The following is a 16,679-nucleotide window of genomic DNA, read 5'->3' as shown; positions in this document are numbered from 1 at the left end:
AATGATTTCACTTTATAAAAAACATTGCTTTTTGTTCCATGGTTATAGCACAGGGAAGACAGCCGGTGATCATGATGGAGAATTATGATAATTCAGGAGGGATTTATTTAGTGTGTGAGTCCAGAGGCTGGAACCCTGAACCTGAGATTCTGTGGCTGAACAGAGAAGGAGACACTCTGCCTGCTGAAGACACACAGATACACAGAGACACTGAGGGCTTCAGTGTGAAACGCAGCATCACTGTTTATGATTATAGCGACTCCAACAGATTTTACTGCAGACTTCAGCAAATTCATCACATGATGGAGACAGAAATTATTATTAATAGTAAGTGTTTATGATTAAAAACACAAAGATTTAGATTAACATTCTGCTGTAATCATTACAGTTTATTTGAGTAAAGATGATAAATACACAGTTTTGTATCAGACTTATGCATTCTGATGCATTATTACATCTTTATTATTCAATTGTTTAATTATTCAATTATCCATAATGTAGGAGTGCGTTTAAAGGTTATTAAATAATTCTTGCATGGATCCTTAAAAATATCTAACATTCTGAACTTGGTTTTATTTTAGATAAAGTCTTTGATGTTTGGAAGTGGATTGTCGGCATTTCAGTTTCATCATGTCTTATTGCTGTTGGATCGATTATAACTGCAGTTATCTGTTACAAGAAAGGTAATATTTTATTTCATTTTTCTGCATAAAATCTCCGGCCCAAATTATACTACAGTTTATACTATAGCTGTAGCCCAGAGTTTACAAATGTTGGTCCTAGAAATCCTAATGTCCTGCATATATTAATGTTTTTTCAAGCTCTAACACATATTAACTGTTAAAGAGCTGCTAATCAGCTGATTTTCATGATTAGGTCGGTAGTCTACAGGATTGGTTGTAATTTCTGTGAACAAAATGAAATTCAGTCCTGTCTCACGGTGTCACCTTTATCTTTTCATTTATTTACAACTTATTTCACTAGAGTTAGTTACATAATATTATAATAAAGAAAAATATTTTAAACAATAGTGGCATTAACATTTTAATTGGATCAAATCTTTAACATTTTGGAAATCAGCATAATAATTTTACATTTACATAACGACATTTGCCAGATGCCCAAAATATTAATAGTCATGGCTCACTAAATGTAAGTATTTTAATAATTATTGAATCTATTAAACGTCTCTGATAATTAAATGTTGACCTGATGTAGAGAGGTGTGATTATAGATATATAGTTAAAAATAACAAGTTTATGACAAGTAAAAAAGCAGAAAACAATGCTACAGGCATAACACCATCTCATCTAAAAAAAGTAAAATCAAAAATGACTGCAGAGTTAAACAACAAACAAACAAAAGCTTGCTTTTCATGAGCTGATATTGTAGTGTATTGTATTCAGCAGTAGGAAGGAATTGTTTGTAGAGCTGGAAATACTGTATACTGAGTAGAGAACATGTTGTTCTGCACAGAAGTTACAGTGTAGCTTCCCAGTGCTGCAGATTTATTAAAGAGATGCAGACAGAGAATTTTATAAAAAAAAAAATTATAAAAAGAATGTGAAATTTAAAATAATATTCTGAAGGGTAAACGCAGAACAATAGTCCAAAGTCATAGAGAAGACCCACAAATTAATCAGCTTGAATTCACAGAGAATTCCAGTAAGGCTTCTGAGAGTAGGGAGTGTGTTTACTGAATGAACTATACCTTAATCTCACTCTAATCAGTGACAGGTGAGGTAATAATTTGCATGGCTGGTGTGACAGTATTTTTTAGCTACTAGTTATTTAAAGGGCTGGAAGCAAGAAAACTATGCAGATTTGAGCACAGTTACAGCTTTACAATAAAAGGTCTAAATAAAATGTATAATTATATCCTTAACCACTGAGTGATCAATCTCCAAATATACAGTGCCCAGCATAAATAAGTATACACCCTTTGAAAATTAAGATCTTCATAAATTTTTCAGCAGAAATGAGACCAATCTGCTGAAACAGTTTTATTGAGAATTTATTTTTATTAACATAAGAGTGTGGGCACCAAACATATTTAGAAAAAGAAAAAACATTTAATAAAAATAAGGTGTTGCATGCAGTGTTGGGCAATGTTACTTTTAAAAGTAATGCATTACAATATTGAGTTACTCCCCAAAAAAGTAACTAATTATGTTACTTAGTTACTTTTTATTGAAAGTAATGTGTTATATTACTTTTGCGTTACTTGTATCTCTTTCACGCCTTACAGGTGTAACAGGTGTAATATAGATAATTGCCATTAAGAAATAAGTTATATTAGGGGAAAAGACATTTCTTAAACATTTAAAATGCTTAATAACTTCTTAGAGAACAATAAGATGATCAACTAACTTTTGACCACAAGGCTGAACACTTTCCAGTCGCTCTTCTGTACACTGTACAGGTTCGGCACTGTAGCTAGCAAAAACAATCAGTAGCGTTCATTTTGTTCATGACATGCCTTGATATAAAAACATAATTCAAACACTTCTTTTCCCTCCATAACGCAACTAGTTCCTCTTCTTACTGCACATGAGGTAGTTTGAAGTTGTCGTGCTAATTTCTATCATCAGGTTCGGTGCTCCTATTGGTTCTTGGTTTGACGTCGTCAAACTGCAGGAAAGAGTCTGTATTCTTCTGAGACTGCCAGAATTTCTTTGGTAGAAAATTATGATCGCAACAGCCATTCATCAGCTGTAGGTGAAAGTGTCAAACCAGCGATCAAAGACTGCATATTTTATCCTAGGATTATAGGAATCGGAATAGGATTAGCTAAATTTGTCTCAGACATACAAATCATGGGTAAAATCACACAGTGTGCACCTGAATTAAGAGAGAAAGTGAGAGATATAAGTGTCATTAAAAATTAATTATTTAAACGTCATAATCATAAAAAAATCTACTGTAGTATAAGCAGAATATTACACTGCAAATAATATAGTTATATAACAAATAATGCATTTAAGGGGGTTTGTTCATTTTATATAATTTCATGATCTGTTTTATTTCTTTGAAATCTACACTACAACAGTCATTTTCAGTTCATTTATTTGTTTAGAGGAGTCATGTTTCAGGAGAGCTGATATTTATTAGAACAGCACTGAGAAATTGCACTGTTTGTATCACTTCTCTTGTCTGTGTCGGTACATAAACTACAATTATATCACTAGCAGTGTTGTGCTAGTTACAGTTACTTGTTACTTCATTCAAAAAGTAACTTAGTTACTTTGTTGATTACTTACACCAAAAAGTAATGCGTCACTGTTAAAAGTAACTTTTTTAGTTACTTTTTTAAAGAACGTTCTTTAATGTTCCCAATAATGCCCTTTTATGCGTTATGATCTATACAAACACAAAACTAACTTAAACACAAAGTAATTTGTAAACACTATTTTATTTAAGTCAGACCAGCACAAACTGAATATATCACAAGGATTTCCTAAATAAATAACAAAACAAGCTGAATAATATATTCACAATCAAAAACTAAAGTGGCTTTTGCATCATAAAAGCTGTTGTGTTGAGCTCTTAAAAATGTTCCTTTCACAGCTGAAGTATGAAAACTATCAATAATGTACAACAGAACACCGGGTTAGCTTCTAGCTTCTAGCATGGAGTTCCTGGAGGAGCTTCAACAGATTGGAGTTGCTGTTTATCGCAGTAGATACGACCTTCGAACCAGAAAGACACAGCTTACATTTGACTTAAAAGTTTTTGTCTTTATACTCAACTCTTCTTCTTCTTCTTTCGGCTGCTCCCATTAGGGGTCGCCACAGCGGATCATCCGTCTCCATACCACCCTGTCCTCTACATCTGCCTCTTTCACACCAACTACCTGCATGTCTTCCCTCACCACATCCATGAACCTCCTCCTTGGCCTTCCTCTTTTTCTCCTACCTGGTGGCTCCATCCTCAGCATTCTTCTACCAATATAATTCATGTCCCTCCTTTGCACATGTCCAAACCATCTCAATCTCGCCTCCCTCACCTTGTCACCAAAACATCCTACATGCGCTGTCCCTCTAATAAACTCATTTCTAATCTTGTCCATCCTCGTCACTCCCAACGAAAACCTTAACATCTTCAGCTCTGCCACCTCCAGCTCCATCTCCTGTCTTTTACTCAATGCCACTGTCTCTAATCCATACAACATCGCAGGTCTCACCACAGTCCTATAAACTTTCCCTTTTATTCTTGCAGGTACCCTACTATCACAAATCACTCCTGTCACTCTTCTCCACCCACTCCACCCTGCCTGCACTCTTTTCTTTACTTCTCTAACACACTCTCCATTACTTTGCACTGTTGACCCCAGGTACCTGAACTCCTCCACCTTTTCCAGCTCCTCTCCCTGCAACCGCATCACTCCACTGCCCTCCCTCTCATTCACACACATGTACTCTGTCTTACACTTACTGACTCTCATTCCCCTTCTCTCCAACACATATCTCCACCTCTCCAGGCTCTTCTCAACCTGCTCCCTACTCTTACCACAAATGACAATATCATCCGCAAACATCATAGTCCAGACTCCTGTCTGACCTCATCCGTCAACCTGTCCATCACCACTGCAAACAGGAAAGGGCTCAGGGCCGATCCTTGATGCAGTCCAACCTTCACCCTGAACCAGTCTGTCGTACCTACTGCACACTTCACTGCCGTCACACTGTCCTCATACATGTCCTGCACCACCCTCACATACTTCTCTGACACACCTGACTTTCTCATACAATACCACAACTCCTCTCTTGGCACTCTGTTGTACGCTTTCTCTAAATCCACAAATACACAATGCAATTCCTTCTGTCCTTCTCTATACTTCTCCATCAACATCCTCAAAGCAAATAAGGCATCTTTGGTGCTCTTCCTTGGCATGAAACCATACTGTTGCTCACAGATTGTCACCTCTTCTCTCAGCCTGGCTTCCACTACTCTTTCCCATAACTTCATGGTGTGACTCATCAACTTAATTCCCCTGTAGTTACTGCAAGACTGCACATCTCCTTTATGCTTAAAGATCGGTACCAGCACACTTCTTCTCCATTCCTCAGGCATCTTCTCACCTTCCAAAATCCTGTTAAACAACCTGGTCAAAAACTCCACTGCCATCTCTCCTAAACATCTCCACGCTTCTACCGGTATGTCATCTGGTCCAACCGACTTTCCACTCTTCATCCTCTTAATCGCTGCTTTCACTTCCTCCTTACTAATCCTATCTACATCCTGCTTCCTCAACTCCACATCGTCCAACCTTCTCTCTCTCTGATTTTCCTCATTCATCAGCTGCTCAAAATACTCCCTCCACCTTCTTTACACACTCTCCTCACTAGTCAAGACATTTCCCTCTCCATCCTTTACTGCTCTAACTTGCAGTACATCCTTTCCAGCTTGGTGCCTCTGCCTGGCCAATCGGTATAAATCCTTTTCTCCTTCCTTAGTGTCCAACCTCTCATACAGCTCCTCATATGCCGTTTCCTTGGCTTTCGCCACATCCCTCTTTACCTGCTGCCCCATCTTCTTGTACTCCTGCCTACTTTGCTCATCACTTTGTCTATCCCACTTCTGTTTTGCCAATCTCTTTCTCGTTATGCTTTCCTGCACTTCCTCATTCCACCACCACACTCTTTATACTCTTTATACTCCACCATGTCTTTATACTCAACTAAAGTGAAAATAAAATTTCAGTTCATATATTTGTTCAGAGGAGTCATGTTTCATTGGAGCTGATATTTATTAGAACAGCACTGAGAAATTGCACAAATGGATGAATTTCGGCTGAAGTGTAGACGGTAAGCAGGTTAGGCTCTAGTCTACACTTCAGCCGAAATTCATCTATTTAAAAAAGTAACGGGTAACGCACCACACGGTAATGGTAACAAAGTTACTTTATTTTTTAAAGTAACGCGTTACAGTATTAGTTACTGTCAAAAGTAACTCGTTACTGGTAACGCGGTACTGCCAAACACTGATCTATAGTTTGTTACACTGAAACTGTTACTGCACTGACTATGGGCTATCAGTAAGTCTGTGTGTTTCTAAGAAATAGCAAAGGATGTAGACTGCAGGAGCAACGCATGTAAAATTGTGGAGGAGACAAAAGACATCAACACCAACACAGACACTTAAGGAGACCTACAGTACAGAGAGAAATATAATGACAATATTGCAGGTTGTTTGATTAAATCTATGTTTTTATTCTCAGAGCTTCAAAAGCAAAAGCAAAAAGCAGGTAAGAATGAAGTTCTTAATTAAACATCCTAATTAATTAATTGTAATAAACTTAACGGACACTCTTACTTTGATCACCTAAATTGCAGAGGGTTCTGTTAAAGAGTAGCGATACAAACACATCACTGATAATACATTACATTAATGATTCTTAAATTACTTATAATTGACCTGTAACATCTTCAACATTGTGAATCTTGTAATTACAAATGTAATTATAATAACATTTTATTTGTGCTGCCCATTTGGCTTTTCACTATATTAGGATTTTTTTTATTCATATTTATATTGCAATATTTGTATTGTAATATCTTTAATAACCTTTTAATTTGATACATAGATTTTTTATACATCTACTCAAAACTATTTTTTGTTTTAGATTCAGAGCTTCAGAATGTAAAGCAAAATGCAGGTAAGAATTTTTTTTTCTTTTTAAAATAAAAAAATATATATTTCATTGAAATAAACTTCAAAAAATATTCTGAACAAACATGATTTTAAAGGTAACAAGAAGGTTTTTAAACCGTTTTGGCCCACAAGAAGTGGCAAATCTGGACAGCGGGTAGAAATTACAGCTTCTTTTCATGTTTGTTTAAATAAATGTTATCAAATTTTGTGCAGCTCTTTTCACTCTATTACACAGTTTAATCTATTTCACATAGATTTGTTTTAAGAAAATACTCAAAACAATTTTCTGTTTTAGCCTCAGAACTTCAGAAGGAGAAACAAAATGCAGGTGAGAATGAACTTTTTGTCTTTAAAATTAAACTGAATATTCATTTGAAAGAAACTTAACAAAAAATATTATCAAATGTAATAATAAAGGTAACTAAAATGTTGTTAAACTGTTTGGGCACAAGAAGTGGCAAATCTGGACAGTGGGAAGAAATTATAGCTTCTTCTCATGTTTGTTTAAATGGATGCTACCAAATTCTGTGCAATTCATTTCACTCTATTACACAGTTAAATTTATTTTACATAGATTTGTTTTAAGAAACTGCTCAAAAAAATTTCTGTTTTAGCATCGGAGCTTCAGAAGGAGAAGCAAAATGCAGGTGAGAATGAACTTTTTGGCTTTAAAATTAAACTGAATATTTAATTGGAATAAACTTAACAACAAAATATTCTGATCAAATGTAATTATTAAGGTAACTAGAAGGTTGTGAAACTGTTTGTGCCACAATAGGATGCAGATCGGGGCAGAGAGTAGAAATTACAGCTCCTATTCATGTTTGTGTAAATGGATGGTACCAAATTTTGTACAGATTGAGAACAGTACAGTGTCCTCGAGTCATATTCGTATTCTTAGTAAATATGAGCAAAATGGCAATGAGAATTTTGTCCTTTTGATCTTTTATTTGAAAAAAAAAAAAAAAAAACAATCATGGATATTAAAGAATTACAAACACCACAATTTTATTTAAAAAAAAAACAATTCTATCTATATTCTATCTCAAGCTACATAAAAATGTATGTTATTTCCAGTTCATTAATTTGTTTAGACAAACAGTATTCCAGAAGAGCTGATATTCAGTAGAAAAGCACTGTGTATCACTGTTTGTGTCACGCGGCGAATGCGGAGACGGAGGCGGAAGTAGAAGCAGGCGTGTTTAATGAAAACAAAAAGGCAGAGCCAACACAAAACACCCGCAGCGCGGGATAATCCGGTAAACGGCAGTTCGTAAATACTAGATCCACGGAGCGTGAGGGAGGAAGCGCGGCGAGGAGGCATCGACGGGAAAACGTCGGTAATCCGAGGTGCGCTGGGGAAGAGGCACGCTACCGTGTAGAGAACGCGGAGTCCGGGAAGGGACGGAGCGTAGCAGGAGAAGCATACGCGGAGAGAAGCACCACCGGGAACCTGCACAGAAGTACACATACACACACGCAACGAAACTCCAGGTTAACTAACCCTGGTGAAAACTATGGCTAGACAAAGTATACAGAGTCCCATAAACAAAGAATAGCTAAATAGAGTGCTTGGATAGTCCGACAGTGTTCCTTAGCCTAAGCTGTAGAACAGACAATGAGCTGGTGGAGATGACATGAGAACTGATGAGGGTCAGGTGTAGCTGGTGGATCCCTGACACATGTGAAGTGGGGCATTCTATTTATTAGTTAATTAATAAAAGGATGCTTCCTTTTGGTGTGTGTGTCTGTATATGTGTGTGTTCGTCACAAACAGATGTACTGGGGCTTTGAATTCACCCAGAGAGGCCAGGCCTTATCTGGCTCTTGGGGTGGTGTGTGTGTGTGTGTGTGTGTAAGGTATAGGGACTGGCGCTACAAAACACACTGTTTGTTTTAGCTGCGGTATCTTTATAAACTATTGACGGTTCAAAAATAAACAAAATATTGGTCTGTAATGTAACTGAAATTTTGCTTAATCATGTAACAAATATTACTGTCAGGGTATGGATCCGGCGATGTAAGAGAAAGTAACTATCATGTTTATTGAACGTACCGTAACAAAAGAAGGGTTCAGAAGAATTACGAACCGTGATGCGGGGTAAATCCGGAAGGCGGGTATATACCGCACAGCAAGTGCAGTCCGTATTGCCGGTAAGAATCCGCACAGCCGGTGTAATCCGTGAAGCAAGTATTATCCTTAGCATCGGAACACGCAGCAGGAACCAGCGGGGACTGCTGGCGGTCAGGTGGCTGTTTAATCACTGTATCCATTTGGTAGGTCCGCCAGCCAGTGAGTTTATAAAGGGGAAGGGGAATGAGGTGTCGGTACTTAATGTCGGGAGCGGCAGAGAGAAATGCAGCATGAAAGCCTCCGAGGGGGGCGTGGCAGGGGGATCCCTGACAATTACATCAGAGGACGTTTATATTTCATAACTGTAATCTGATTAGTGTTGTTGATTTACCTTATTATCATATCACATTGCTTAATCTATTTATTCTTTTATATATAAGCCAACATAACCACAACTATTTTATATTTTAGCCTCAGTGCTGGAAAAGGAGAAAAAATACGGAGGTGAGAATAAACTTTTGTGCTTCGAAATCTTAGTAATTATTTAAATGGAAACCTAACAGACAGTATCACTGTAATAAAATGTAAATAATAAAGATAACAGTGAGTTTGTTATACTGTACAGACTCCTGTAGCACTTTAGCTTTAACCCCACAATAATAATATTATAGAAAGAACACTGATAACTTGTTTACTCCCATTTTCTAGGTTACAGTATTCAGATTTACAGTACATACACATAAAATACTGATATTAATAATAATCTTTACATATGACAAGAATATACCATACATACATACCATACGTTCAAATTCATTCAAATTCAGATTGTGAAATTTCTGTCCTGATTTATCTGTAAAAGACCAACACAACAACAGCAACGTTCACTTCATCCTCACAAGAGACAAACTAAAACATACAAGAGTGAAATAATGTATTTATGAGCAACAACAGCTCAGACAGGAAGTGATAGACCATGAAAACTCACAGAGCAGAACCACTGAGTGCTGAAGAATGTAGTGTTTAATAATCACCTGTCCTCTGTCATATTACTCACTACAGAGGACCAAACTGCTCTAGAAACATCAACAACATAAGAACTGTGTATCAGAGGTACATGGAAGTGTCACAATGTACACAAGCACCAAATCACTATGTGTAGTGCAAACTCCATATTAATGCTAAAGGATGGGGAATGTGATATTTAACAAACTCATATAGAGGTAATAGTCAGGTGTTCACATACTTCTGAACATATAATGTATATAAAATTATATATATGAACTCATCCTCATGTTAAACATCACATTTCTCATACATTAGAAATATAAAGTTACTTTTATTAATTTGTTACTCACACAATGAAAATAATAAGTGTATTAAACAGATTCCTGCAGGTAGTCTGGTCTCTAATATGAACTTTTTTCTCGTTGTAGAGCTTCAGAGACAGAGAGTGGAAGACGGTAATTATTTCTGTGTAGCGAAAATAGACATAATAATTAGGAGAAACATATATTTTGTTTATGTTTCTGTACTTCACAATTTTCCATTTACATTGAAACACTTTACATGTTGTTACAGTGCACAGCCTCATATTATAATAATGATTATTTATCTTCTCATCAATTTTCCCCAAACTGTGAAACTCCTCAATACACAGAGACGGGATAAAGATCATATCTGCACTTTTCTCCACACTAGAACTGTGTACTGGTCGGTGCTGCACTGTGCTTCCCTGTGTGGATCTTTATAGTATTAGTTATTATTTCTCTTGTAGTTCTGTGTCTCTGTAGGAGGAACATTGTTTCATTTCACTGTGTGCAGTAACACAAACATACAGTTGATATGACAGTAGAAGCCACTTGGTTTAAGATGTAAAAATCACAGCACTCAGTATTTATTATGTTATGCTGTAGATGCTGAAATGTTTTTTATGACACCTCAGTAATCATTAAAACCTGTGAAGCAGCTCATGTTACCTTGGAATTTCAATGGTCTACATGTTAATAAAATCTGAAGATGTGCACATTAACCCCATTTTACTTATAATTATATATATATATTTTTTATTTTTTTGGGGTGCAGATATTTATTTATTTTTGGTTAGTATTTCTTGTATGTGGTGTAAATATTCCTTATAAATTTTATATTTTTGTTATATGTATTGTCAAATATATTTGTTAAATTAATATAAAATGTTGCTTCACAGAGTTTATAAAGAAGAAGAAGTTTGCAGGTGAGAACAACTTTAGTTTCTACTGTAGATTTTGTGTGTGTGTGTGTGTGTGTGTGTGTGTGTGTGTGTGTGTGTGTGTGTGTGTGTGTGTGTGTGTGTGTGTGAGAGAGAGAGAGAGAGAGAGGGAGAGAGAGAGAGAGAGAGAGAGAGAGAGGGAGAGAGAGAGAGAGAGAGAGAGAGGTTGAATTTAACCTCAAAACTAAAACTTTTTTTTTTTTTTTTTTAAGTCAGAACATAACATTTCAAACTCATGTTGGAAATAAAAGTGTGAAATAGAATGATGGAGTGCAGGTAGTAAGTATAGTAATTATAACACTGTATATCTGTGTAATAGTATAATATTAGTTATAGTTTATACATGTATATATACTTTATATTTCTTCTCTTTTATAGTCATAGTGAGTAAAGAGAGAAACAGTTTTACTGCCCAGAGCTGAAACACATTTACAACTTTACATTTTCCACAAATATTTTCGCGCTTTTTTTGTTAATAAATTCATGTATTTATTTTGCAGTGATAGTTTTCTGATGAAAGTGAGTGTAAAATGTGGTGTTTTTCACTTCAATCTATCAGACAAATGATATAACAGTTTCATAAACGTTTATAATTTACTCCGTCAAGATAAAAAATAGATATCAATATTTTACATTAAATCAGAGAAAGAAACATATATATATATATAAATAATAAACAATGTAAATATGAACAAATACAAAATGTAATTATTATTCAATGTACAGATTCATATATTTTTTTTTTATTATAGTACATGTATTTTATTTTTATTTTTTTCAGTTTTCACAAATTGCTATAATAATTCAGGTATCAGATATTCAGTAATCTGCATTCAGGATCTTTTCAGTTGTCAAATAGAAACAGAATGAATTTGAGGTTGTAAAATTGAGCACAGAAATGAGATTAGTTTAAGATCCGGGTTCCTCACAGCTACATAAAGATAATTGAGTCTGGATCCAGTTGTACTGTTTTATCTCCTGCTATTAAATTCCTCTCCATCGAGTTCTAACAGAGCACCTTCTAGCTGTGTGTAGTTTTATTTCTTCATTAATAGAAGAGAGGAAGATGAGAAACACAGATGAACTTTCTACATCATTACAGATCAGACAGACTGATGTATCTGATGTCAGATCAGACTGGAAGACTCTGAGTAAAGCTCAGTTTTTTACCCTTCACTCTTCAACTTGATCATTTCATCACATTCAGCTTCACCTGTAAACACTAAAGATTATAAATAATAGTAGAAAACTGTGTGTAAATAATGTTTTATTCTGAAAGAATCATTAGTTACAGCATGTATGTGGAAAAGTGATGAGTATAAAACTCTGTCTATCAGAGGTGAATGTTGTTGTTCTGGATAAAGAAGAAGAAGAAATTTATAATCCTGCAGTTAAAAAGAGTCTCGTTTCTCTTCCAAAAGCTCAAACTGACCAGATATTTATCACTAAAGACTCACTGAACTGCTTTTCTCCTTCAGGATCGTGTGTGTGTGTGTGTGTGTGTGTGTGTGTGTGTGTGTGTGTGTGTGTGTGTGTGTGTGTGTGTGTGTGTGTGTGTGTGTGTGTCGAGATTTCAAAATAAAGGTACCGCAACAAACAATTAAATTATATAATGCAATAAAGCTATAATTAACAAACACAGATTAACTTTTCACTTATGAAAGTGATTTTACTAAATATAAATAAATTATATAAATTATATAAACAATATAATGGCAGCAGTTACAGAAACTGAAATCTGAAAACAAAGCTATTTATACACACACTATAAACTCTAAACGTTTTTCTCTATTTATTAAAATAAATGTTTAATTATTGAATCTTCTACAAATCCTCTTATAAATAATAATGAATTTGATCCACTGGATGATGATTGAATGTTTTTTACCTGCAAACTCACATCACACACTGTGTGTTTCTCTCAGTGGAGGTGACTCTGGATCCTGATTCTGCACATCCTCAACTCATCCTGTCTGATGATAGAAAACAAGTGAGATGTGGAGACACAGAACAGAATCTCACTGATACTCCACAGAGATTTACTTATTATCCTGCTGTTGTGGGAAATCAGAGTTTCTCCTCAGGGAGATTTTATTATGAGGTGCAGGTCAGAGGGAAAACTTACTGGATATTAGGAGTCATAAGAGAAAACATTAACAGGAAGGAGTGGATGATTATAGAGAGACCTCAGAATGGATTCTGGACTGTGGAACTGTGGAGGAATCAGTATTTGGCTCATGCTGATCCTCTTGTCCCCCTCACAGTGAGAGAGAAGGTGGAGAAGTTGGGGGTGTTTGTGGATTATGATGAGGGTCTGGTCTCCTTTTATGATGTGAACTCCAGATCTCATATCTACTCTTTCACTGGTCAGACTTTCACTCACAAACTCATTCCATTCTTCAATCCTGGGTATAATGATGGAGCTCCACTGATCTGTATTTAATACTGAATAGATTTTTCACCTCACAGTTTTAATCATCTATTAAATGTAAAAATAAAAAGTATTAATGTTTTTTTTTCTGGTTAATTTTATAAAAACATTTCATATTAAAGTTTTGTACAGTTTTATTTTAATACCTGTTTTTTTTTTATTATTATTTTTCATAAACAAACAATTTTAATTCTACAGTCTGTATTTTTATTTTACATGTTATGATTGTGGAATTTTGTCATCAGAAATAAAATATTAATAAAGATTATTTTTATTATGATTTATTTTCACAGTTAAAGTTAAAATCAGCAGGTGCATGAAAGAAATTTCAATTAAAAACTTAGTTATTACAGAATTAATCTTAAACAGCACTCAGTATAATTCTAAAGAGTAAAGTGTAAATGATTCAGAGTTAATTTTCTCTTTAGAATTTTATTTTAGATTGTAGGAAAAATCTAAAATTGATTCATTAAAAAGAATTCTAAATGATATGAGAGCTGCTGAACTGACCATATACTTATTTACAGTCTCTCCCTGAAAGAATATGAACAGAAATTTGTAAACAGTTGTAAACAAATCCACTGCTGCTTTAATCATTCACACAGTGAGAAAAGTAGTACATGCTCTGTTCTTACTGCATTTCTGTATATCTCTGGGGATTTTAGCATAAATGAGGATGCAGTTTATTGTATGTTCTCACTCCATATCCTCTCCATCAATGGTGACAGGTGATAGTTTGGGTCTGGATTAACTATGGGCCAACATGGATCATTCCTAAAAACAAAATCACTGCAGAAATTATCCAATGAAAAACTCCTAATTAATACTTAACACTTATGTAAGGTGAGTTTATTTTAATCAGGCAATGTAGAAATCCTGACCATGCAGCAATTAAATTTGAAATAGCTTTTCTGTAGTGTCAGTGTCTGGTGTAAGAGCACTTTGCTCAGCATCAGAGTGCATTAAACACAGTGTTGTGTGTAAATGAGCTGAAGAGGAGTGTTTGACTGTTTGAGCAGTGTGTACAGATAAAGAAAGAGCTGAACAGACTAAAGTATTAAAGATTTCCTGCATCTCTTCCTTTAGGAAAAGCTGAGGCATGACCATTATCTCACTGAAACTAAATGACATTGTGGGAAAACTAAGTTAAAATCAACGATCAGTACATGTACAGCGAGCTCGAAAGGGAAGTGGTTTTCAAATGAAGGAGAAAGCAGAAGAATGCAAAGAGGAACCGAGGCAGAGGGAATTGATTTTGATGATATGACCAAAAAATGTAAGTTTTATTGGTCATATGTACAATGTCAGTGACAGTTTGTACAATGAAATTCTTAAGAGGTTCCAAGCAAACTACAGCAATATTAAATATTAAAATGAATTAAGATAAGATAAGATATACCTTTATTCATCCCACAGTGGTTTACATATGACATATTAGATAACATTTAGAATATATATTAGGTGTGCAAATAATTCGCAAAAATATGTAGTGTGCAAGTAAGGTGCAAAGTACCGAGTGCAATGGTATTAAGAGTTCCAAAATTTAGAATTGTGCAGTCCTAGGTGTGTTAAATAGATTTGCAAATATGTATGAAATGTAAAACAGAGTCAGTGGGCAGTTGTGGTTTGCAGTGAGACTGTGGCTTCATTGATGATTCTGATACTGAGGGTAAAAACTATTCATCAGCCTGTTGGTTCTGGCATGAAAACCCTTGATGGCAGTTTGTTAAACAGGCTGTATGCTGGGTGACTTTTGAGCCTTCCTCAGACAATGTGTGGTAGATGACCTGCAAGGCTGGGAGTTTATTTCCAATAATGAGTTCCTCTGCTCTTACGACTCACTGTAGGGCCTTGCAATCTAGTGCTGTGTAACTTAATTACTGTTAAGTAGATTTTTCTGGTATCAGTTCTTTACATCACTATTTTTAGAAAAACCTTTTACACAAATATCTGTACTTTCTACTTCTTACATTTTCAAAACAGGCTTGTTACTTTAGTTTTAATCGATTTGGTGAAATGTCAATATTTTTTTCTTCTCATTGCACTCAATCTACCACTGGTGTATCATTTCCTGGCTCTCACACACCACAGACATAGACTAGTTTACTAAGCCAACAATGTGCAAGGCAGAAGGCAACAAGGAGTTTGGGGTTAACGTGGATGAGACAGAAGGAGTTAGTCAACAGAGACATTCCTGATCACCTGATCATCATCATCATTTCTCTGCTTGTGTTCTATATGGTGGATGTTCAGTCTGGATACATTCATTAGGTAACAAAAATTTTAATTTGTTTTATATTAATATATTAAGGCTGTCAAAATTAACATTAATAACGCATTAACATAAATTCATTTTTAAGGCACTAATTGTATTGATGCACAATTAATACCTCACAGACATAATAATACAAGTATTGGACTATTCGAATACAAATTCTCTCTGAGTATGTAATCCGTATGAAAGTTAGAAGAGGTACAGTTTCTCCGGTATCACCTTAATTTAAAAGAAAATAGATTTAAAGATAAAATTTAGATTAAGAACAGACAAAAATGTGCAAAATTTTATTTGTGATTAATCATGAGTTAACTCATTACAATCATGCAATTTATCACGATTAAACATATTCATTCACGATGAAACAATTTATTCGGTTTACAGCCCTAATATTAATATGATGTGAGGTCCAATTACTAGCGTGACACTAAAACAGGTAGTATAATGGCTACTTTTTACTTAAGTGCATGTCAGAGCCCAAACTTCTTTACTTTAACTTGAGTAAAAAAGTATTGTCAGTACTTCAGCCTTTACCAGACTATTTTAAAACATGAGTATATGTACTTCTACTTAAGTGAATGATGTGTGTACTTTTGCCACCTCTGCTGCACCATTGTGATGGCGCTCTCACCTCATCTTTGTAGGCTGTCTCATCTCCATCAGTTATGAGGCCCAAGATGGAGGTGTTGTCCACAAACTTATAGATGACATTGTACCTCTGCTGGGCAACACAGTCGTGTGTGAACAGGGAGTATAGGAGGGGACTTAGGACACAACCCTGTGCAGCGCTAGTGCTCTGACTCTGAGCGGAGGAATATTTATTCCTAATTCTGACCACTTGGGGTTTGTTTGTCAGAAAGTCCAAAATCCAGTAACACAAGTGAAAGTTCAGTCCTAATTCTTTCAGCTTTGAAACGAGAGCCTTGTGTTTCGCTAAAGTGATAGCGTCCTCTGTCGATCTGTTTTTCCTGTATGCGAATTGGAGAGGGTCCAT

At 35.4% G+C, this 16,679-nt stretch overlaps 1 protein-coding gene across 4 annotated transcripts in view; it reads left to right on the top strand.

Annotated features, from left to right (window-relative positions):
* LOC310726840 (butyrophilin subfamily 1 member A1-like) overlaps positions 1-16,679 on the top strand; it is an 88,799-nt gene that overhangs the window by 55,553 nt on the left and 16,567 nt on the right. Inside the window, exons 7-11 of one of the 4 annotated variants that reach the window (XM_083542827.1) lie at positions 6,626-6,658; positions 7,269-7,301; positions 10,165-10,191; positions 10,938-10,964; positions 12,905-13,678. In XM_083542827.1, coding sequence (XP_083398953.1) covers positions 6,626-6,658; positions 7,269-7,301; positions 10,165-10,191; positions 10,938-10,964; positions 12,905-13,422 — 638 coding nt within the window. In that variant the 3' untranslated portion in view covers positions 13,423-13,678. Of the gene's footprint in view, positions 1-48; positions 328-581; positions 684-6,625; positions 6,659-7,268; positions 7,302-10,164; positions 10,192-10,937; positions 10,965-12,904; positions 13,679-16,679 lie in introns of those variants that run through there. The other 3 variants (XM_083542831.1, XM_083542828.1, XM_083542829.1) reach the window with 3 other exon arrangements.

The sequence above is a fragment of the Silurus aristotelis genome (assembly GCF_946808225.1).
Source record: "Silurus aristotelis genome assembly, chromosome: 5".
Classification (NCBI taxonomy): Eukaryota; Metazoa; Chordata; class Actinopteri; order Siluriformes; family Siluridae; genus Silurus; species Silurus aristotelis.
The sequence above is the reverse complement of the archived record's forward strand: the minus strand, read 5'-3'. Positions and strand labels throughout refer to the sequence as shown.